Consider the following 25650-nt stretch of genomic DNA (forward strand, 5'->3'; position numbering starts at 1 on the left):
AAGCTACAAATGTTGCAATAAAAGATACCAAGAGAACAAAGAAAATTTGATAACAGAATTGGAAAGTTGTTTAAAATTGCATCCTCTATCTGAATCATGAAAGTTTAATTTTGACTTTAATGTCCCTTTAAAGAGAAACCAACTGTACAGTGTCTCTTTAAAATATACTGAATGATACAAGTCAGTTGGCAAGCAGGAAAACTGTACAGCACAGGTGTGCCATGCTTGCCATGCTTATGCCACCTCCTGCTTTGGATTTCCATATATTTTTCTGTGATTGCCCTTCCACCTCAGTGAACACTGCAGGGTGTCTGAAGATTAATAAAATGCACCAATGCAGAGCTCAGCGTGGTGTGACACGAAAGGCTGTTCTATTGTTAACACTTTGTGAACTCTACATTGTGCTAAAAGTAAACATCTGGTGCGTCCGTGTGTACAGATTATTATACAAGAAAGATCATCCATTTTACTTGTATCAGATGTCTGTAGAAGAGTTCTATACAAGTTCTACAGGCTGTGCATATAGACAGTACATAATCGTTACCCATAGAACACTAGAAACAAGTCCATGATGCTATTAAATGATGCACTTTATTCCATCATGGAACTGTCTGCCCTGCTCCAGAAGTCATTCATCTTTTGATACCATGTGACCTAATACAATTTGAAAAGACAACTATGATACTTTTGGATATTCTACCCAATAACCTCTGGGGAGATCAACCAATGATAATCGGGACAGTCTCAAAGATTCAAAAAAGCTGTGAAGCATAACAGGGAGCTTTTTTTTTAATGTTTAGGTCTGCAGTAAATGAACAATAGAATGCGGCTCTATTTGTTTTCGGTTTTCAGGAAGAGAGAAAGTACAGTTCTACACCAACAAGGGTTTGATTTACAAAGAGACAGAATTTCCTGTTGCACAAAGGGAGCAGCATGTGATAAGCTCATCTTACATTGCTGGAGCAGAAAGCTTTCTTCTCCATTACTTTCACGTAGTTAGTTTTCAGCTAAGCTGATCATCTAAAAACAAGTTTAGGATTTCTGAAAGGGCTATGTACTTGCTGAACAAACATGACCTCCAAAACTTGTCCCAACATAGTCACTAAATGAATATAACCACCATCCATAAAAGTAAGGGACTCAAATTCCTTTATTGAGGCACAGATTTGTCTGCAACCTCATCAATTTTCCCTTTCTACTATTACATTTCTACAAAGGAGGAGGGTGATGAATTTTGTTCTCCCTATATTGGGCTAGATTACAAGTGGAAAGCTAACATGCAAGCAATAAGGGGTTTATTGCGGGTGTTTGTGTGCTTCGGAAGTAGCGCACGTATTACAAGTTGGAAGCAAACTCATTTGCTCAAGCGCAATTTAATTTAATGTGCGTCAGAGCTCTGGTTAACTTATGCTCAAATAAAAAGTTAACAAAATACATTTAAAAGTGCACTTAGACTCCTAATAATGCTGATAAAAATTATTCTTAAAAAATATTGCAATAAAAAGATATAAGGGCTCAAAGATATGAGGTCTCAGGTGTTAGAAAAAAAGCCTGCACAGGGCTTTATCATTGAAATACATAAATACACATGTCTAAATATGTATATACTGTATATGTATATATGTGTGTAGAGATGTATTTGTGTTTTATTGTATATTTACTTCACTTACAGGATAATGTCAAAACAAAATTTATGCTTACATGATAAATTTATTTATTTCTTGACACAGCTAGTCCACGGATCATCATTAATTACTGTTGGGAATATGACTCCTGGCCAGCAGGAGGAGGCAAAGAGCACCACAGCAGAGCTGCTAAGTATCACTTCCCTTCCCACAAACCCCAGTCATTCGACCGAAGGAAAGGAGAGAAAATAAATAATACAAGGTGCAGAGGTGCCTGAGGTTTATAAAAAAAAAAACTGTCTGAAAAACAGGGAGGAAAAGAAAGAAAGAAATTTATCAGGAAAGCATAAATTTTGTTTTCTTTCTAATGACATGGTGAATCCACGGATTATCATTAATTACTGTTGGGAATCAATACCCAAGCTAGAGGACACTGATGGTACGGGGACAAGACAGGTAACCTAAACAGAAGGCCCCGCTGCTAGAAGACCCTTTCACCCAAAGAACCTCATCTGAGGCAAAAGTATCAATTTTATAAACTTTAGAAAAAGAGAACAAAAGAAGGCCAAGTCGCCGCCTTACAAATCCATTCTACATAGGCCTCTTACTTCAAGGCCCAAGGAGAAAACACCGCCCTAGTGGAGAGAGCTGAAATTCCCTCAGGAGGCTGCTGACCAGCAGACTCATACTCCCTACAAATAACACTTCTCAACCAGAGAGAAATAAGTGGCAGAAGCTTTCTGGCCTTAATGTCTATCCAGAAAAACAACAAACAATACAGAAGACTGACAAAGTCCTTCGTAGCCTGTAGATAAAATCTAAGTGCCCGCACAACATCTAAGCTGTGCAAATGACGTTCTTTATGAGAAGAAGGATTAGGACAACTTTAGGAAGAAAGCCAAACATGGTATGAAGAACTGCCTTATCGGTCTGAAATACGAGATAAGGAAAATCCCACTGCAAAGCTGAGAGTTCGGAACCCTCTGAGCAGAAGAAAAAAAGTTTTCCAAGATAACATCTTAAAATCTATGGAATACATAGGCTCAAACAGAACCTGAAGAAAAACTTTAAAAACAAGGATAAAGTTCCAAGGGAGCAACTGACATAAAGGGACAGTCTACACCAGAATTTGTATTGTTTTAAAAGATAGATAATCCCTTTATTACCCATTTCCCAGTTTTGCATAACTAACACAGTTATAATAATATACTTTTAACCTCTATGATTATCTTGTATTAAGCCTCTGCAAACTGCCCCTTTTTTCAGTTCTTTTGACAGACTTGCAGTCTAGCCAATCAGTGCCTGCTCCCAGATAACTTCACGTGGACGAGCACAGTGTTATCTATATTAAATACGTGAACTAACACCCTCTAGTGGTGAAAAACTGTTAAAATGAAATGTGAAAGAGGTGGGCTTCAAGGTCTAATAAATTAGCATATGAACCTCCTAGGTTAAGATTTCAACTAAGAATACCAAGAGAACAAAGCAAAATTGGTTATAAAAGTAAATTGGAAAATAGTTTAAAATTACATGCTCTATCTGAATAATGAAAGTTTATTTTCGCCTAGACTGTCCCTTTAAACACAGTCCTGATTCGGACCAAGACCTGATAAAAGAATTTTACATCAGGCACAGGTTTAAACACTGAAGTGATAAGTCTTGTAGACACAGGATCAGCTCTTCAAAAGTCTTCACTAAACTCTCACACAGGTAAGCCCACTATTGGGGCATTTTTCAACTAATTTGGGAAAGAAAATTTCACATTTTTCTATTTCGATTTTTGATGTTTTAAAGAAAAGACTCAACACTTTTCATATATTTATTTTTTAATATTTTATCACAGTTTTTTTTATTGCAATCCACACATATGGTATAGCACCTATTTGATTTTTATATTTTTCTACCACTCTAGCACCTTTTTTGAGGCAATCACCAAGTATGCAAGGAATTTAATTCACATTGGACTTATATTTATATCAGGACAGACCATTCAGTGACTATTTTTATAAACAACATATATTGTTTTATTGTTATATTGTATTAGTGGATCCACTATACCAATTGTTATATTTTAATATTGTTCATATATATGTTCATTAAATATTTGTAAATATCATACATTGACATATTTTATAGTTGTCTTGGCCTTGTTATATAGGCGCTCTTTGTATTTTCTTCAAACATCAGGCACGTCGTCAGACGCTTGAGCAGCAGAATGGAAAGAGACAAAATCTGCCCCTTGCGGGTACTAACAGATAACCCCTTCTTAAGGTCTACCTGGAGAAAAGATAGGATCCTTGAGATCCTGCCATATCCTATAGAAACCTATCTAGCCATAGGCTTATGAGCCTGAATCGTGACCGATTCGAAAAACCCACGACTAGTTAAAAACAAGCGTTCAATCTCCAATCATTCAGCTTCAGAGAAAGTGATATTTAGATGAAGGAAGGACCCCTGAAAAAGAAGATCCTTCCTCAGCAGAAGTTTCCACAGAAGTAGAGACGACATTACTAATAGATTCGCCTACCAGATCCTGCGAGGCCACGCAGGAGCTCTCCCACTTGATCCAACGGTGACTTGCGAAAGGAGAACAAACAGAGAGAAAGATATGCCAACCTGAAGTTCCAAGGAACTACAGAAGCATCTATTTACAAAGGCTTGAGGATCTCTTGACCTGGAACCGAACTTGCAGTTCTGACAAGACCCTATTCAGAACCAAATCTGGTAACCACCACTAGATAGATAACCTGGAGAACCCTTCCGGGTGGAGTTCCCACTCCCCGGGATGGGAAGTCAGTCTGCTCAGAATCCGCTTCCCAGATGTCCACCCCAGAAATGAAGATGGCAGATAGACAGTAACTGTGAGCACCCACCCACAGAAAAAATCTGAACACTTCCCTCACGACTAAGGAACTCAGAGTTTCTCCCTGGAGGTTGATGTAAGCCACAGAGGCTATGTTGTCTGACTGGAACCCGATAAACTGGGTTAAAGACAACGGAGGACAAAACATCAGAGCATTGAAACTCGTTCTCCACTCCAAATGATGAAGGGAAGAGCAGACTTCTCCCAGGACCAAAGTCCCTGCGCCTTCAACGAGTCCCAGACTCCTCGCGCAGGAAGGACTTTGAAGCATGTGTCCTAAAACCGAAGATCCAGATAAAACCACCACGGGAAGAGACCTTTGTCGACTGAACTAGATTCTCTGAGACAATCCGGACAATCCTCATTACACTGTCTGAGTAAGCACAACTGCAGAGCTCTAATACAGTATCGAGCAAGGGAATAATGTCCATGGAATTCATCATTAGACCAATCACCTCCATACACTGAACCACTGATTGCCGAACAGTAGACTGAAGAGAGAGGCAAGAGAAATGGTTTTGGTTATTCTAACCCCTCCGTCAGACAGATTTTCAACGATAGAGAATCAATTATAATCCCTAAGCCCATTACCCTTGTAGCTGAGACAAGGAATCTCCTTTCCAGCTCCACCTCTATTCGAGGGGCTAAGAAAGATAACAAAAAACTCTGAACGAGATCTTGCTCGTAGAAAGATGGCGCCTCAACTATTAGAGCATCCAGGAGGGACACCCTAGCAATCCCGGAACCGAATTGCACCCAAAATGAAAAAACACTGAGAACTGTGGCAAAGCCATTGTTGAATGAAACCAAAGAATAGGGAGAGCGTTTACTGTTGTATATATAAATTCCCAACTCTTTGGAAGCACGGCTATGCCAAGCGCTATCCCACTGGATGGTAGGGGAACTACACACAGTCTAAGTTATCACAGTCATGGTTATCCGGAACAATAAAGTGTGTCATCCAAAACATTGAAGTAATAAATACACTTGACCACAGCTGATATTACTCGATATCAGCCGTGGTGCTGATATCACCCGAATATAAAAAAAGTCCATCAAAGGAACAGAGAAATAGGTTTTCGTCACAGCTTACAGCATATACACAGGTGTCTCACCACCTTGGCAATGAGTCCGTTCACTTACGATATACTTTACAGCTCCTCATGTGTATATCACTTCCTGCATGGTTATCTGGTATTTCGCTGCAGCATTGTTGAACCACAAACAGAAGATTTTGTCCGGAAAAACAAAACTCAGATCTCTGAGATAATTGAAAGGGAACCTTAGAGTAAACATCCTTAAAGTCTAAGGTCGCTATAAACTGACCCTCTTGTGCCAAGAAGAATCGAGTGAAGTCTTCATCTTGAAGGACGGCACCCTGAAAAATTTGGTCAGACATTTACTGTCTAAATTAGCGCAAAAAAATCCCTCTTTTTTCACAAACAGTATGGAAAAGAGACTAAACCCTGTTCCTAAACTGAAGCTGGAACATTACTCCCAGGGTGGCCAATCCTGAACACATTTCAAGAATGCCTATCTTCTTATCTGGTCTACAGATAACCTTGATAGGTGGAACCTGCTCGTGGGAGGAAGGAGAAGAATGCCAATTTGTAACCCTGGAATACTATACCTACAATCCCTTAGGGATCTAGGACATCTCGTATCCAGGCATGAGAAAAACTGAGAGAGACTGCCCCCCACAGGATCTGATCCTGGCTCAGGGCAAACCCTACATGCTGATGAGATAGCTGCGGGTTTCTTTAATTACTTCCCTTGACCCAAAACTGACTGGGTATTCAAGAGGACTTAAACTGCTTCTGCTTGGAAGACAAAAGGGAAAGACTTCCTGAAGTTATGAAGGAAGCAACAAAAATAAAAGAGTGGCCAAACGGCTTTTCTCCTGGATCTCCTCATGGAGTCCTCCAAATGGAATCAGACAAGGCGCCGCACCAAAAAGATGCGGCACTTGTCCATAAAGGCTTCCATAAGAGCATCTATCCTTTATATGGATTGAAAATCTCTTAACCAGAAAAGCAATGGCCCCTACTACCTTAAGCACTCTGTGAAATGAAATTTAAAGGAGACAGCTTATTACTAACAGGAGATGGGGAAAGAGGAATCCTTGCCTTCTCCCATACCTGAGAAAATTATCCTAGCACGGTCGAGAACAGGAAAAATTTTCAGAGATGAATCCTAGCATACATTAAATTTACTAGATGCTAAAGATCTATGACGACAGGGGAGCCGAGGTTTATCCAGTAGCCAACCCCTCCTAAATAATACACAAGGAGTTCAGGCATGATCTGAAGATAACTACTTCAGCACCAGATGAAGGAATGATACTGTCCGAATCGGAGCTGTAACCCTCAGATGGTACCGACTATCCTCCTCATCAGACTATAAGAGGAGAAATAAGTGTAACAGCAAGCGGAACAGAAACCTTACAATCTGAAGCAATAAATTTCCTCTTGTGATAGCCCTTTAAGATAGGAAAGGCAGATAACGCCACAGATACCCAAAGGATCCAGGGCAGACAAGTCTGCAAGCAAATAACTCCTCCAGGAGATTGAGAGGAACCGCAGGGCACTGCATGTGACGCCATACAAAGGCTTGGGACGTCTAGAGAGAAAATTGTGGCATAGCCTAAACAGCATCATCCAGGGAGACATGAGACTAAAAATTATCTTGGAAATTAAATTATTAAAAATAATTAAAATGACACTGTCACTTTAAGATAATAGGAACTACTTAAAAAATCTAAATATATTTGGGAACAGACCTCTGTTCCATACTTTAGCCAAATAAATGTATTAATTGTATAAGGATAGATTTTATATAAGTGGAACCTATGTAACTCACACAAAGGAATTTACATAAGCGCTGCCAAAGTAGGGGGGAGAAAAAATTCCCCCGATCCTAATCGCATTATTTTTTCACTGCTTATGGGAAAAAACAAATCATAAAGCAATGTAATCACCATTATTTAGTGACTGTTTAAAAAAGGGATGTTCGTCAGGGCTATCCCACACACACTGTTCCATTCTTTTTTCTCAGAGCGAGTACATAGAACAAAACATAGAGGCAGTCGGAACATCAGCTCCGTTCCGTTCTCAAGCCGGAGAACGGAGCGGAGTAGCAAACGAGCGATCAAACACCTCTAAAATGGCACCGATCCGTAATGTAGACAGGAGGCGTGGCCAAAAGTCGCACGGAAAGAGCTCTATTCCATCGACTAACTCTAGTATAAGTAATCTTGTAGGATTAAAAGGTTTCTCAGATCGGTGTGTTACCATCCCAAACCAGTCTAACACAGTATAACAAAACATTGGCACCCTTGCACAGCTCCTCTAATGTTAACTAACCATGGAGCTGGGGAATCACCAGAGAACTCACTGCCAATACACAAATACTATGCAGGCCCATAAAATGGCGCCAAATACGCTTAAAACAAACAAACAAAGGAAGCAGGAGCTTTAGATCTTAACAGTCCCTGTATCATTCTCCCGATGAACTAGGGAACTTTACAATAACGTATAAATAAATACAGCATTTAATCTAGCCCAACTGGTAGATAACTCCTTCCTTGTTGTGGTTAAGAGGCGGTTTTCAACGGTTTAGAAATCAGTTTGAGCCTAGCTAGGTTTAGCTTTTTAAAAAATATCACCAAGGGAACAAAGCAATTTAATGATTAAAGTCAATTGGAAAGTTGTTTAAAATTGCATGCCCTATCTGAATCATGAAAGTTTAGTCTTGACTAGACTGTCCCTTTAACAGCTCTGCTGTGGTGCTCTTTGCCTCTTCCTGCTGGCTAGGAGTAATTAATGATGATCCGTGGACTCACCATGTCATTAGAAAGAAATACATATTTCTATACATGTGTGTATACCTATACCTGAATATCTTTTCCTATAGATATATAGGTATATATATGCATTTTACATGAACAGTATTAGATATATATATATATATTTTATAATAAAAAGTACATAATTTTCTATGTGAAGAACATATGTATTTTGCGCATTGCGTTTCTCAATTTAGATCTTAACACGGTCGGGTTAGCGCACTTAGGCCTAGATTTGGAGTTTTGTCGGCAACGACCCGAAAAACTAACGCCGGCTTTTTTCTGGCCGCACCATAAAAATAACTCTGGTATTGAGAGTCCACATAAAGGCTGCGTTAGGCTCCAAAAAAGGAGCGTAGAGCATTTTTAACGCAGCTTCAACTCTCGATACCAGAGTTGCTTACGGACGCGGCCAGCCTCAAAAACGTGCTCGTGCACGATTCCCCCATAGGAAACAATGGGGCAGTTTGAGCTGAAAAAAAAACAAACACCTGCAAAAAAGCCGCGTTCAGCTCCTAACGCAGCCCCATTGTTTGCTATGCGGTAACCCTTCCTACGTCTGCACTTAACACTCTAACATGTACCCCGAGTCTAAACACCCCTAACCTTACACTTATTAACCCCTAATCTTCCGCCCCCGCTATCGCTGACCCCTGCATATTATTATTAACCCCTAATCTGCCGCTCCGTAAACCGCCGCTACTTACATTATCCCTATGTACCCCTAATCTGCTGCCCTAACATCGCCGACCCCTATATTATATTTATTAACCCCTAATCTGCCCCCCACAACGTCGCCTCCACCTGCCTACACTTATTAACCCCTAATCTGCCGACCGGACCTGAGCGCTACTATAATAAAGTTATTAACCCCTAATCCGCCTCACTAACCCTATAATAAATAGTATTAACCCCTAATCTGCCCTCCCTAACATCGCCGACACCTAACTTCAAACATTAACCCCTAATCAGCCGACTGGAGCTCACCGCTATTCTAATAAATGTATTAACCCCTAAAGCTAAGTCTAACCCTAACACTAACACCCCCCTAAGTTAAATATAATTTAAATCTAACGAAATTAATTAACTCTTATTAAATAAATTATTCCTATTTAAAGCTAAATACTTACCTGTAAAATAAATCCTAATATAGCTACAATATAAATTATAATTATATTATAGCTATTTTAGGATTTATATTTATTTTACAGGTAACTTTGTATTTATTTTAACCAGGTACAATAGCTATTAAATAGTTAAGAACTATTTAATAGCTAAAATAGTTAAAATAATTACAAATTTACCTGTAAAAGAAATCCTAACCTAAGTTACAAATAAACCTAACACTAGACTATCAATAAATTAATTAAATAAACTACCTACAATTAACCTAACACTACACTATCAATAAATTAATTAAATACAATTGCTACAAATAAATAAAATTAAACTAGCTAAAGTACAAAAAATAAAAAAGAACTAAGTTACAAAAAATAAAAAAATATTTACAAACATAAGAAAAATATTACAATTTTAAACTAATTACACCTACTCTAAGCCCCCTAATAAAATAACAAAGACCCCCAAAATAAAAAAATGCCCTACCCTATTCTAAATTACTAAAGTTAAAAGCTCTTTTACCTTACCAGCCCTGAACAGGGCCCTTTGCGGGGCATGCCCCAAGAAATACAGCTCTTTTGCCTGTAAAAAAAAAACATACAATACCCAAGCCCCCCAACATTACAACCCACATACCCCTAATCTAACCCAAACCCCCCTTAAATAAACCTAACACTAAGCCCCTGAAGATCATCCTACCTTGTCTTCACCTCACCGGGTATCACACCGATCCGTCCAGAAGAGCTCCTCCGATGTCCTGATCCAAGCCCAAGCGGGGGGCTGAAGAGGTCCATGATCCAACTGAAGTCTTCATCCAAGCGGGGCAGAAGAGGTCTTCCATCCGATTGAAGTCTTCATCCAAGCGGCATCCATCCGGAGCGAAGCGGCAGCATCCTGAAGACCTCCACCGCGGAACATCCATCCTGGCCGAAGACTGAACGACGAATGACGGTTCCTTTAAATGACGTCATCCAAGATGGCGTCCCTTGAATTCCGATTGGCTGATAGGATTCTATCAGCCAATCGGAATTAAGGTAGGAATATTCTAATTGGCTGATGGAATCAGCCAATCAGAATCAAGTTCAATCCGATTGGCTGATCCAATCAGCCAATCAGATTGAGCTTGCATTCTATTGGCTGATCGGATCAGCCAATCGGATTGAACTTGATTCTGATTGGCTGATTCCATCAGCCAATCAGAATATTCCTACCTTAATTCCGATTGGCTGATAGAATCCTATCAGCCAATCGGAATTCGAGGGACGCCATCTTGGATGACGTCATTTAAAGGAACCGTCATTCGTCGTTCAGTCGTCGGCCAGGATGGATGTTCCGCGGTGGAGGTCTTCAGGATGCTGCCGCTTCGCTCCGGATGGATGCCGCTTGGATGAAGACTTCAATCGGATGGAAGACCTCTTCTGCCCCGCTTGGATGAAGACTTCAGCCGGATCATGGACCTCTTCAGCCCCCCGCTTGGGCTTGGATCAGGACATCGGAGGAGCTCTTCTGGACGGATCGGTGTGATACCCGGTGAGGTGAAGAAAAGGTAGGATGATCTTCAGGGGCTTAGTGTTAGGTTTATTTAAGGGGGGTTTGGGTTAGATTAGGGGTATGTGGGTGGTGGGTTGTAATGTTGGGGGGCTTGGGTATTGTATGTTTTTTTTTACAGGCAAAAGAGCTGTATTTCTTGGGGCATGCCCCGCAAAGGGCCCTGTTCAGGGCTGGTAAGGTAAAAGAGCTTTGAACTTTAGTAATTTAGAATAGGGTAGGGCATTTTTTTATTTTGGGGGTCTTTGTTATTTTATTAGGGGGCTTAGAGTAGGTGTAATTAGTTTAAAATTGTTGTAATATTTTTCTTATGTTTGTAAATATTTTTTTATTTTTTGTAACTTAGTTCTTTTTTATTTTTTGTACTTTAGCTAGTTTATTTAATTGTATTTATTTGTAGCAATTGTATTTAATTAATTTATTGATAGTGTAGTGTTAGGTTAATTGTAGATAATTGTAGGTAGTTTATTTAATTAATTTATTGATAGTCTAGTGTTAGGTTTAATTGTAACTTAGGTTAGGATTTCTTTTACAGGTAAATTTGTAATTATTTTAACTATTTTAGCTATTAAATAGTTCTTAACTATTTAATAGCTATTGTACATGGTTAAAATAAATACAAAGTTACCTGTAAAATAAATATAAATCCTAAAATAGCTATAATATAATTATAATTTATATTGTAGCTATATTAGGATTTATTTTACAGGTAAGTATTTAGCTTTAAATAGGAATAATTTATTTAATAAGAGTTAATTAATTTCGTTAGATTTAAATTATATTTAACTTAGGGGGGTGTTAGTATTAGGGTTATACTTAGCTTTAGGGGTTAATACATTTATTAGAATAGCGGCGAGATTCGGTCGGCAGATTAGGGGTTAATAATTGAAGTTAGGTGTCGGCGATGTTAGGGAGGGCAGATTAGGGGTTAATACTATTTATTATAGGGTTAGTGAGGCGGATTAGGGGTTAATAACTTTATTATAGTAGCGCTCAGGTCCGGTCGGCAGATTATGGGTTAATAAGTGTAGGCAGGTGGAGGCGACGTTGAGGGGGGGCAGATTAGGGGTTAATAAATATAATATAGGGGTCGGCGGTGTTAGGGGCAGCAGATTAGGGGTACATAAGGATAACGTAGGTGGCGGCCCTTTGCGGTCGGCAGATTAGGGGTTAATAAGTGTAGGTAGCTGGCGGCGACGTTGTGGGGGGCAGGTTAGGGGTTAATAAATATAATACAGGGGTCGGCGGTGTTAGGGGCAGCAGATTAGGGGTACATAAGTATAACGTAGGTGGCGGTCGGCAGATTAGTGGTTAAAAAATTTTTTCCGAGTGTCGGCGATGTGGGGGGACCTCGGTTTAGGGGTACATAGGTAGTTTATGGGTGTTAGTGTACTTTAGAGCACAGTAGTTAAGAGCTTTATAAACCGGCGTTAGCCCAGAAAGCTCTTAACTACTGACTTTTTTCCTGCGGCTGGAGTTTTGTCGTTAGATGTCTAACGCTCACTTCAGACACGACTCTAAATACCGGAGTTATAAAAATCCCATTGAAAAGATAGGATACGCAATTTACGTAAGGGGATCTGCGGTATGGAAAAGTCGCGGCTGGAAAGTGAGCGTTAGACCCTATTTTGAGTGACTCCAAATACCGGCGGTAGCCTAAAACGAGCGTTAGGAGCCTCTAACGCTGGTTTTCACGGCTACCGCCAAACTCCAAATCTAGGCCTTAGGATTCTTAGGGGGCATTATTGAAATATTACATATAAAATATTAATAAAAATGAACAAAAATGATTAAAAATGAATAAACACTGTACAATATATAGATATAGGGATGATTTAAAATATTTTACAGTACGTTTATTAATTTTTAATAATTTATATTCATTTTTATTAATATTTACAATGTAATATTTCAATAACGCCCTTAAGAATCCTACATTTTATGTGTGCTAAACCGATCACGTTAAGCTCTAAATTGAGAAACGCAATGTGCAAAACGCATATTTTACATTTTTTGTGCATTATATTTTCTGTCTTTTTTAAGTAATATTTTCCATGTATAGGGGCTATTACAGTGTATTTTATAAGTACAAAAGGTAAATTAGAACATTTCTTAACATGCGGATGGTATACAACACCAGCATTATAAAGTCTAGCAATTCACTTTCACCTGATTGCACCCTCTTTGGCTTCCAAACGTTCAGGCTTTTAAAACCTTATTTAAATCTCTAGTGCTTAATTAATGACTGTTTAGGGAGTCTGTGTGTGAGGAGGAGCAGACAAAGCTATCTCCTGTGTCCTCACATGACCCTACACACACAACAAAAGGGATCAGCTACAAACCCTGCATGAATGTGTGTTCTTTACACCAAATGGACATGTCACAACGAATACGCCGTTATATAGGGAGGGGTGTTCAGGACAGGGTTAGTTTTTATTTCATAATAACAGCACAATATAGCTTGGTTTTAAAGAAGATGTGTTACAACATACGGTTAATACAGTAAAAACGACAACATAAAGATAGCAAGAGGGCACTGTGAGAATATAAAACTATACATTTACTGCAAGCAATAGAATCAACTGCATCTTCACTACAGAGTCTTATGTATTGAGAAACAAAAAAGATGATGTTTAGGGGCAAAGAAGAATCAGGGATGCAAAACTAAACACATGATATCTAGTGCGTGAGAGATGGAAAGAAAGAATCTCCTACAGGGTTCACCAAAGACAATGATGCCAGCTGGGTGGGCAATATAAAGTAGGTGGGTAGGGGCAGTGCTATCCAAACCACAAATTAATTGCAGTATATGAATATAAATGTATTTAATGATAATTTGTACAATAAACATTAAAAGTGACATTTGTTCTAAAATATTAAATAATTCTGCACTGTCGGCTACTTGTGTGATCTTGTGTGATCTGGGGCGTGATTAGACAGTGAGCCGCCCTGATACTCTTATTAAAAAAACTGGACATTCCCCAGCTTTGCACAACCAACATTGTTATATTAATATACTTTATAACATTTAAAACTCTTAAATTTCTGCCCGTTTCTAAACCACTATAGACAGCCTCTTAATCATATGCTTTTTTATATGCTTTTCACAACAGGAGACTGTTCATGTGGGCCTAGAGTTGCCACCTTTCTTGGAAGAAAATACCGGCCATTCTCATTAACATATATTTGAATAAATAATTAAACAGCATAATGTAAAAACTAAAGCTGCTAGGACTGATTGTAAATGCTCATTTTCTTATAACTAGTATTTATCCCACTCAGAAGATTCACTTTGACAGGGGCTTTCATTCAATATTTATTCGTTATTTTTCCCATGAACATGAACCTTAAAAATACAGGCTGTGTCGGTAAAATGCCGACTGGGTGGCAACCCTATGTGGGCCATATAGATAATATTGTGCTTATGTCCGTGGGTTCTCCACAACACAACTAAAAAGCAAGTCAATAAAAAAAAAGTAATGTGATCAGGGGGCTGTCAAAAGAGGCTTAGATGCAAGGTAATCAAAGAGGTTAAAATTGCAAAATTGGGGAATGGGTAATAAATGGATTATCTATCTTTTTAAACAATAAAACATTTTGAGTTGACTGTCCCTTTAAAGGGACATAATACTCATATGCTAAATCACTTGAAACTGATGCAGTATAACTGTAAAAAGCTGACAGGAAAATATCACCTCAGCTCAACAGAGTAAGTTCAGTGTAAAAAGTTATACTCAGCTGCTGCCCAGCTGCAGGTAAAAAAATAAATAAAAAAAATGAAGAAATGAACAGCAGCCAATCAGTATCAACAGTGCTGAGGTCATGAATAGGGAAAACATAATTTATGTAAGAACTTACCTGATAAATTAATTTCTTTCATATTGGCAAGAGTCCATGAGCTAGTGACGTATGGGATATACATTCCTACCAGGAGGGGCAAAGTTTCCCAAACCTCAAAATGCCTATAAATACACCCCCCACCACACCCACAATTCAGTTTAACGAATAGCCAAGAAGTGGGGTGATAAGAAAGGAGCAAAAGCATCAACAAGGAATTGGAATAATTGTGCTTTATACAAAAAAATCATAACCACCACAAAAAGGGTGGGCCTCATGGACTCTTGCCAATATGAAAGAAATGAATTTATCAGGTAAGTTCTTACATAAATTATGTTTTCTTTCATGTAATTGGCAAGAGTCCATGAGCTAGTGACGTATGGGATAGCAGATACCCAAGATGTGGAACTTCACGCAAGAGTCACTAGAAAGGGAGGGATAAAAATAAAGACAGCCAATTCCGCTGAAAAAAGAATCCACAACCCAAATCAAAAAATTGGAATTATAAGCAGAAGAATCAAACTTAAACAGCTGCCTGAAGAACTTTTCTACCAAAAACTGCTTCCGAAGAAGAAAAAACATCAAAATGGTAGAATTTAGTAAAAGTATACAAAGAAGACCAAGTTGCTGCTTTGCAAATCTGATCAACAGAAGCTTCATTCTTAAAAGCCCAGGAAGTAGAAACTGACCTAGTAGAATGAGCTGTAATCCTCTGAGGCAGGGATTTACCCGACTCCACATAAGCATGATGAATCAAAAGCTTTAACCAAGAAGCCAAAGAAATAGCAGAAGCTTTCTGACCTTTCCTAGGACCAGAAAAGATAACAAATAGACTAGAAGTCTTTCTGAAATCTTTAGTAGCTTCAACATATTTCAAAGCTCTTACCACATCCAAAGAATGCAAAGATTTTTCCAAAGAATTCTTAGGATTAGGACACAACAAAGGGACAACAATTTCTCTACTAATGTTGTTGGAATTCACAACCTTAGGTAAAAATTTAAATTAAGTCCGCAAAACCGCCTTATCCTGATGAAAAATCAGAAAAGGAGACTCACAAGAAAGAGCAGATAATTCAGAAACTCTTCTAGCAGAAGAGATAGCCAAAAGAAACAATACTTTCCAAGAAAGTAACTTAATATCCAGCGAATGCATAGGCTCAAACAGAGGAGCCTGTAAAGCTCTCAAAACCAAATTAAGACTCCAAGGAGGAGAGATTGACTTAATGACAGGCTTGATACGAACCAAAGCCTGTAAAAAACAACGAATGTCAGGAAGATTAGCAATTTTTCTGTGAAACAGAACAGAAAGAGCAGAGATTTGTCCTTTCAAGGAACTTGCAGACAAACCCTTATCCAAACCATCCTGAAGAAACTGTAAAATTCTAGGAATTCTAAAAGAATGCCAAGAGAACTTATGAGAGGAACACCATGAAATGTAAGTCTTCCAAACTCGGTAATAAATCTTTCTAGACACAGATTTACGAGCCTGCAACATAGTATAGATCACTGAGTCAGAGAACCCTCTATGACTAAGTACTAAGCGTTCAATCTACATACCTTCAAATTTAATGATTTGAGATCCTGATGGAAAAACGGACCTTGAGATAGAAGGTCTGACCTTAACGGAAGTGGCCAAGGTTGGCAACTGGACATCCGAACAAGATCCGCATACCAAAACCTGTGTGGCCATGCTGGAGCCACCAGCAGTACAAACAAACGTTCCATTATGATTTTGGAAATCACTCTTGGCAGAAGAACTAGAGGCGGAAAGATATAAGCAGGTTGATAATTCCAAGGAAGTGACAACGCATCCACTGCTTCCGCCTGAGGATCCCTGGATCTGGACAGATACCTGGGAAGTTTCCTGTTTAGATGAGAATCCATCAGATCTATTTCTGGAAGCCCCCATATCTGAACAATCTGAAGAAACACATCTGGGTGAAGAGACCATTCTCCCAGATGTAAAGTCTGGCGACTGAGATAATCCGCTTCCCAATTGTCTATACCTGGGATATGAACCGCAGAGATTAGACAGGAGCTGGATTCCGCCCATGCAAGTATCCGAGATACTTCTTCCATAGCTTGAGGACTGTGAGTCCCACCTTGATGATTGACATACGCCACGGTTGTGACATTGTCTGTCTGAAAACAAATAAACTATTCTCTCTTAAGAAGAGGCCAAAACTGAAGAGCTCTGAAAATCGCACGGAGTTCCAAAATATTGATTGGTAATCTCGCCTCTTGAGATTTCCAAACCCCCTGTGCTGTCAGAGATCCCCAGACAGCTCCCCAACCTGAAAGACACGCATCTATTGAAATCACAGTCCAGGTTGGACGAAGAAAAGAGGCCCCTTGAACTAAACGGTGATGAACCACCAAGTCAGAGATAGTCGAGTATTGGGATTTAAGGATATCAATTGTGATATCTTTGTATAATCCCTGCACCAAAGGTTCAGCATACAAAGCTGAAGAGGTCTCATGTGAAAACGAGCAAAGGGGATTGCGCCCGATGCTGCAGTCATGAGACCTAAAACTTCCATGCACATAGCTACTGAAGGGAATGATTGAGACAGAAGGTTCCGACAAGCTGAAACCAATTTCAGACGTCTTTTGTCTGTTAGAGACAAAGTCATGGATACTGAATCTATTTGGAATCCTAAAAAGGTTACCCTGGTCTGAGGAATCAAGGAACTTTTTGGTAAATTGATCCTCCAACCATGTTTTTGAAGAAACAACACAAGTGGATTCGTGTGAGATTCTGCAGAATGTAAAGACTGAGCAAGTACCAAGATATCGTTCAAATAAGGAAACACTGCAATACCCCGCTCTCTGATTACAGAGAGAAGGGCACCGAGAACCTTTGAGAAGATCCTTGGAGCTGTTGCTAGGCCAAAAGGAAGAGCAACAAATTGGTAATGCTTGTCTAGAAAAGAGAATCTTAGGAACTGATAGTGATCTGGATGAATTGGAATATGAAGATAAGCATCCTGTAAGTCTATTGTGGACATATAATGCCCTTGCAGAACAAAAGGCAGAATAGTCCTTATAGTCACCATTTTGAATGTTGGTATTCTTATATAACGATTCAAAATTTTTAGATCCAGAACTGGTCTGAAAGAATTCTCTTTCTTTGGTACAATGAACAGATTTGAATAAAACCCCAGACCCTGTTCCAGATATGGAACTGGCACAATTATCCCAGATGACTCCAGGTCTGAAACACATTTCAGAAAAGCCTGAGCCTTTACTGGTTTCACTGAAATGGGTGAGAGAAAGAACATTCTCACAGGCGGTCTTACCTTGAAACCTATTCTGTACCCTTGAGAAACAATGTTTGTTCTGAATCCAATGATTTTGAATTGAATTGATCCAAACATCTTTGAAAAATCGTAGTCTGCCCCCTACCAGCTGTGCTGGAATGAGGGCCGCACCTTCATGCGGACTTGGGGGCTGGTTTTGATTTTCTAAAAGGCTTGGATTTATTCCAGACTGGAGAAGGCTTCCAATTGGAAACCGTTCCTTTAGGGGAAGGGTCAGGCTTCTGTTCCTTATTCTGACGAAAGGAACGAAAACGGTTAGCAGCCCTAAATTTACCCTTAGATTTTTTATCCTGAGGCAAAAAAGCTCCCTTCCCCCCAGTGACAGTTGAAATTATAGAATCCGAATGAGAACCAAATAATTTATTTCCTTGGAAAGAAAGAGATAGCAACGTTGACTTAGAAGTCATATCTGCATTCCAAGATTTAAGCCATAAAGCTCTTCTAGCTAAAATAGCTAAATACATATACCTGACATCAATTCTAATGATATCAAAAATGGCATCGCAAATGAAATTATTAGCATGTTGAAGAAGATTAACAATGCTATACACATTATGATCTGGTACTTGTTGCGCTAAAGCCTCCAATCAAAAAGTTGAAGCCAAAGCAACATCAGCCAAATAAATAGCAGACCTAAGAAGATGACCTGAACATAAATAAGCCTTCCTTAGAAAAGATTCAAGCTTCCTATCTAAAGGATCTTTAAAAGAAGTACTATCTGCCGTAGGAATAGTAGTACGTTTAGCAAGAGTAGAGATAGCCCCATCAACTTTGGAGATTTTTTCCCAAAACTCCAATCTATCAGTCGGCAAAGGGTACAGTCTCTTAAACCTTAAAGAAGGAGTAAATGAAGTACCCAAACTATTCCATCCATTTTAAAAGACCTTTTACGTTTATTAGAAGGTGGTATAACAGACAGGGCCTTCTGAATAGAATTAGAAACAAATTCTCTTACATTAACAGGAATATCCTGAACATTAGATGTTGAAGGAACAACAACAGGTAATGGACTACTACTAATGGAAATATTGTCTGCTTTTGAAAGTTTATCATGACAATTAACACAAACTACAGCCGGAGGAACAGTTACCACAAGTTTACAACAAATGCACTTAGCTTTGGTAGAACCGACATCAGGCAGCAGCATTCCAGAAGTAGATTCTGATACAGGGTCAGATTGAGACATCTTGCAATATGTAATAGAAAAAACAACATATAAAGCAAAATTATCAAATTCCTTAAATGACAGTTTCAGGAATGGGAAAAAATGCAAACAGAATAAGCCTCTGGAAACCAGAAGCAAAAAGAAACAAAGACTTAAATAATGTAAAAAAAACTGGCGCCAAAAACGTCTGCAACAAACACGAGCGTCATAGATGACGCAACTACGTGAAAATTCTCAGCATCAACTACGACGCCGGAAATGACGTCATTAACGTCAACAAACGTAATTCTCGTGCCAAAAAAGTCTTGCGCCAAAAATGACGCAATAAATTCTAGCATTTCTTGCACCCGCGAGCCTAAAAGCCCGCAATTTAGAAAGAAAAGTCAATTTGAAAAATTTTCAGGTAAGAAAAAATTTATTCATATGCATTTCCCAAAAATGAAACTGACAGTCTGTAAGAAGGAAATATACTGATTAACCTGAATCATGGTAAATATAAGTATAAAACATATATTTAGAACTTTACATATAAAGTGCCAAACCATAGCTGAGAGTGTCATAAATAAAATAAGACATACTTACCAAAAGACACTCATCTACATATAGTAGATAGCCAAACCAGTACTGAAACGAGAATCAGCAGAGGTAATGGTATATAAGAGTATATAGTCGATCTGAAAAGGGAGGTAGGAGAAGAATCTCTACGACCGATAACAGAGAACCTATGAAATAGATCCCCGATAGGATGACCATAGCATTCAATAGGCAATACTCCCTTCACATCCCTCTGTCATTCACTGGACTCTGAGAGGAAAACCGGGCTTCAGCATGCTGCAAAGCGCATATCAATGTAGAAATCTAGCACAAACTTACTTCACCACCTCCATAGGAGGCAAACTTTGTAAAACTGAATTGTGGGTGTGGTGGGGGGTGTATTTATAGGCATTTTGAGGTTTGGGAAACTTTGCCCCTCCTGGTAGGAATGTATATCCCATACGTCACTAGCTCATGGACTCTTGCCAATTACATGAAAGAAATAAGATGAGTGTGCACGAAAGCTCGCTCCTTCCGCTGTCCTTCTGCTGTCCCGGGACAGACATACTGATTTGCTGCTTAGAAGTCATTTACAATGGGATGTGGCTACTGAGAAACTTTTTTGAGGTAACATATCTTTCTTTTTTACATAGAGATGTTCAGGTGATATTTTCTAATCAGCTATACTGCATCACTTTCAAGTGTTTAAACATTTGGGTATTATGGCCCTTTAAAGGACCACTTAATGCAGTAGGATTGCATAATTAACAAGTGCATAATAAAAAGAAAATTATTTAACACCTACTCTGAATTTCAATTAACAGTAGATTTTTTTTTCTGACAGATTTATTTTTTCTCCCATTTTCCGGCCCCCTTTATAATGTGACAGACATCAGCCAATCACAGATTAGTATACGTGCACACGCTTAGTAGGATCTTGTTCCCCAGAAAGTGTGCATATAAAAAGATTGTGCAAAATTGGAAAGTGTCTTAAAGGGATAGTAAACCCCAAAAATTTATTTTATGATTCAGATAGAACATACCATTTTAAACAACTTTCCAATTTAATTCTATTATCACATTTTCTTCATTCGCTTGTTATCCATTGCTGAAGGGACAGCATTGCTCTAATGAGGAAGCTGAAAATATCTATTGAGCCAATCATAAAAGACAAATGTGTGCAGGCACCAATTAGCAGCAGCTCCCACTAGTGTATAATATGTGCATATTAATTTTTAACAAGTGATACTAACGAAGCACATTTGAAAATAGAAGTGAATTTAAAAGTGTCTTAAAATGACATGCTCTATCTCAATCATGCAAGTTTAATTTTGACTTTCCTATCCCTTTAAGTAAAGTTTCACCAGCCAAATTAATTATTTGTAAATGTTTTTGATATGATAGTCTACCCTTGTGTTACATAATTATGCACATAGTGCAGAATTATGTAACATCTTAGACAACGTTTACTGACCCTTTACATTTTAATATTTACTAAATTTAGCTTAATATTTGCTACAATTTTAGCCAGGTGATCAGTAAAATGAGCTGGGTGGTGCACCCATTAAAAAGGTCCAAGGGAAAATGCAGTCCAGTATAATATGACTTACCCTGTTCTCATCATAGATAATTTGGACCAGGCTCCGATGTTTTGATTCAATTGGCGGAGGAGAGATTGGTTTCTCAGGCTCTAGTGGTTTCGCGGCTTCCTCCTCCAACTGTCGCTGCAAAAACAATAATAGAAATTGAAATGTTATAGTTTAAAATGATACAAAAGGATTAACATTAACAAGAGCAGCCAGTAGACATATACAGAAATTAATGTTGTCATTAACCAAAGGAATAAACTACTATAACATTCAATCATTCATTCATATAAGGCTAGATTACGAGTGGATCGTTATTTATCGGGTAGCACACATATTACAATTTAAAAGGTTTTGCATAAACGCTAACCCGATGCGTACAAAAAGCCACAGTTAGAATATTGCAACCTTAATAAAGTGAATGTAAACTTTCATGAACGAGTGCCAGTTTTTAAAAATACTATTTAAAATACTATTAAAAACAGGGGCACTTTCGTTCATGAAACTTTACAATAAAGCGTATTTTTAAAAAATACTTACCTTTATCTTCAGCAAAGTCGGATCAGCGGTCCCCCACCCGCAGCTTCTATGTTCTTATGTCAGCAATGACAAAACTGACTTCCTCCAATCATGGCGTGCACCCCAGAGCGTTCATCTCATGAGGCCACGCCATGATTGGATTGGAGGAAGTCGGTTTCGTCATTGCTGTGCTAAGTACACCATAAGAAGCAGGCATAGGATCGCCGATCCGGCTTTGCTGAAGAAAAAGGTACGCTGCAATGTAAAGTTTCATGAATGAAAGTGTCCCTGTTTCTAATAGTATTTTTAAAAAACGGGCACTAATTCATGAAAGTTTACATTCATTTTAACGTATTACCCCAAAGAAGTCAAAAAAATAAGGAAAAATACTTCATACTCTCGCATAAACCCGATCACATTTTCTCAAGTGCACTAACCCAACATGAAAATATTAAGATTCATTCCACATTCATTCCCATTCCAATGTTCTTCATTCACATTCCAATGTTCTTCACATAGCAGAATATGTTCTATTTATGTCTAAATACATATTTCTATATAGATCTCGTGTTTTCTTTGAAAAAAAAATAATATATATATATATATATATATATATATGATTATATATGGATATACATGGGAATATCTATTTAAAAATACATATAATATATTCTGCTATGCACAGAACATAGGAATGCCAAATATTTACAGTAAATACACAGTATAACACTTTATTAAAAATTAATATTGCATAAAAATGATTTTACATGTTTTTATCTACTTGCCTGCAAAGGGGCTACACACACACACATATATATATATATATATATATATATATATATATATATATAATATAAATAAATAAATATGTCTACATATGTATTTATGTGTTTATATATGTATGTCTGTAAATACATAAATACACATATGTACACACACACACACACATATATATATATATATCAGTCAGTGACGTGCATTGAGGTCAGAGGCTGGTGAGGCACTAGATATGATACGCCGGAGAAACACATGTACAGAGGACTGCAAGTACCCCCAACAGGGCAGGTTTAAATGATAGCTGAACCAGTGCACAGGTGACATAATCAGGTGATGGGTGAGAGCAAGTGAGTAACCACTGAGTTACTGATCAGCTGATTACTTCACCTGTGCACTGATTCAGCTATAAAGAAAACCTGGCCTGTTGGGGGTACTTGAGGACCATTGTTGAGAAACACTGCACTAAAGCACCAGCTCATCGGAAATGTATTGATTACCTGGAGAATAAAGCGCACATACTCTGCTTACTGACACCCACACACACTCTGCTCACATACACACTCACACAATTCTGTGGCACAGTGCCAGTTACTAAGCAATTAGAAAGATCCACAATCTCTTCTCTACACACTACTGTATTGTAAAAATAGAAAAAATTTACCATACAAGTTTTACACAAAGGACAAGTTATCAATACTGCCAACACAGCTGCTGCAATATGGTGTTCAAGAAACGCACGTGTACATCCCACTTAGGTATGCTCTTCAACAAAGGACACCAAAGGATACCAAAAGAATAAATTACATAATAATAAAAGTAAAATATAAAGTTTACTTATTTTATTTTTTGTGTGCAATTTCTATCTGAATGATGGAAATGTAATTATGACTTTCATGTTCCTTTCAAAATCTAATTTGATTTGCTGACATGGGGCCAGTAACAGTTGATGCTAATTCTCAAAATATAAATAACTAGAAAAGTCTATTAAAATAGCATGCTCTACCTCATGAAAGTTTAATTTTAAATGTCTCCCTTTGACTATGTGTTTAGCCAGTTACTTTACAGTGGCATTATTTCTAAAAACATTTAACTGCAATAATTACATATATTTTTTAAATGACTCATTATCTCCTTTTTTTAATATAAACTTGTATAAAAGCAGCACCTAATTGTACCTAATTAAATCAAATAACAATGAAAAAGGGAGGCTTAGCAATATTCAATGTCAAAAACTTTAGTTTAAATAATGTGGCCACTGCACACTTAACTTCAAACTCTGGGTTTTAAATTATGGATTTAAATTTGAATTGACCCTTTGACTTCCTGTCAGTATTGGGTTATGCACACTTCCTGTCCCCCCCCATGTTAATGAGCTGTATCTGAACACAATTTGTGAATCACAAGAGATGTAGAATACTACTTTACTCTTCTGCTTGGTGTCATCTGTTCTTAGGTTACCTCAGCTTCAAGTTGTGTCACATGACCCTGCTCACTGCATCCTCCTCCTGATTAATCTATATATCCTTCACTTGCTAGGAGGCATCAAGAGGGGTGCCTCCTATAGGTCCCAATTTTTGCTGCTAATATATTGACAGAGCACAGGTGGCGCTGCAGCACAGCTTTTCCTTTGACCCATATACTGCAATGGAGAGAAGCGTTCCTGTACCTGCCTCTCCATAGAATTACATGAAGGGAAAAAAAATTTGGGGGGCTTTTTTTTGTTTAATTAAAATTTAATTAAGCTTTGGCCACATATGGCAGGGTAGGCACTGCCTCCCCTGCCTCCTATGAGTGCACGTCCCTGATATCAGTAACAAAAACTTGCACTCGCTGGTCTTGTTTCAAAACACACTTTACTGTGACGTTTCGGAGACAGAGTATCCCCTTCCTCCGAAACGTCACAGTAAAGTGTGTTTTGAAACACGACCAGCGAGTGCAAGTTTTTGTTACTGATATTCAATTTGTTACTGGCACCCTGGCTACCTGGCTTTTGAAAGTGAGAGTGCTTTCCTGTGTGTTTATATATATATATATATATATATATATATAAATAAAAATACATATACACACACACTCACTCACACTCAGACAAAAGCCACGATAAACCTGATATTGCGCGTGCAAAACAGCCGCTCGTAATCTGGCCCATAATCGTTAACATTTTTCTCTATTTGGTAGAGCGAATAAACAAATTTTGTATTAGTTCATTTGTTTTATTCCATTAATGAATGGATGCCGGACAAAATATTTCAACTTCATTGTTGATCTGTCAAACGAAGAACATAAAAATAATGTTTTGCACATGCCTAGCAGACGGTAATTTACTGCAAGCCTCAAGATAACAGATATCATACATACATTCTATTCTTCGCTTTCATTCTCTCTGCCTTGCATTCTATCAATTTAGCTGGGATTCAACCTTAAAACACTGACCTAAAACTTGTTGTTGTAGATTGTAGGTAAAAACTTGAATAGAAACTCTGTTGACAAAACCAGCTAGCAAACTATATTTATGGGAATGTAGTAGGCATTATAAATCAGAAATAAATGGTTTACATTGGAGCTGTCACTATATCAGGTTCAACAATTCAATATTGTAAAAGGAACTTAAAACTCAAAATCACCCTATAAAGTAGAGCATTGCTGCAGCTGAGCATATGTTCATATGCACACGTTATCTATCCCTAACCATCAGCAGCAGAAAATATTAGATAAGGGAAACCTATGTTTCATCATGCAGGAACCCGTTACTTTATAGCAAATAAGCCAGATTACAAATGGAGCACAAAATATTGTTTGAGCTTGTTTTTGCATTGCTGGGAAGCATTGCGCTTATGAGAGCGCACCTCTGTAGGCTCCTATGGGAGCCTCGTTCTGATGCTGTCACAGACGGCATCAGAACCTTGTACAGCG

General features: G+C 38.2%; 1 protein-coding gene across 12 annotated transcripts in view; it reads right to left on the minus strand.

Annotated features, from left to right (window-relative positions):
* Positions 1–25650, minus strand: part of NCOR2 (nuclear receptor corepressor 2) — a 1025928-nt gene that overhangs the window by 566353 nt on the left and 433925 nt on the right. For all 12 annotated transcript variants that reach the window (XM_053701833.1, XM_053701839.1, XM_053701838.1 and 9 more), the window contains exon 6: positions 21466–21579. In XM_053701833.1, coding sequence (XP_053557808.1) covers positions 21466–21579 — 114 coding nt within the window. The remainder of the gene's footprint in view (positions 1–21465; positions 21580–25650) is intronic.

Source organism: Bombina bombina, chromosome 2 (genome assembly GCF_027579735.1).
Source record: "Bombina bombina isolate aBomBom1 chromosome 2, aBomBom1.pri, whole genome shotgun sequence".
Lineage (NCBI taxonomy): Eukaryota > Metazoa > Chordata > Amphibia > Anura > Bombinatoridae > Bombina > Bombina bombina.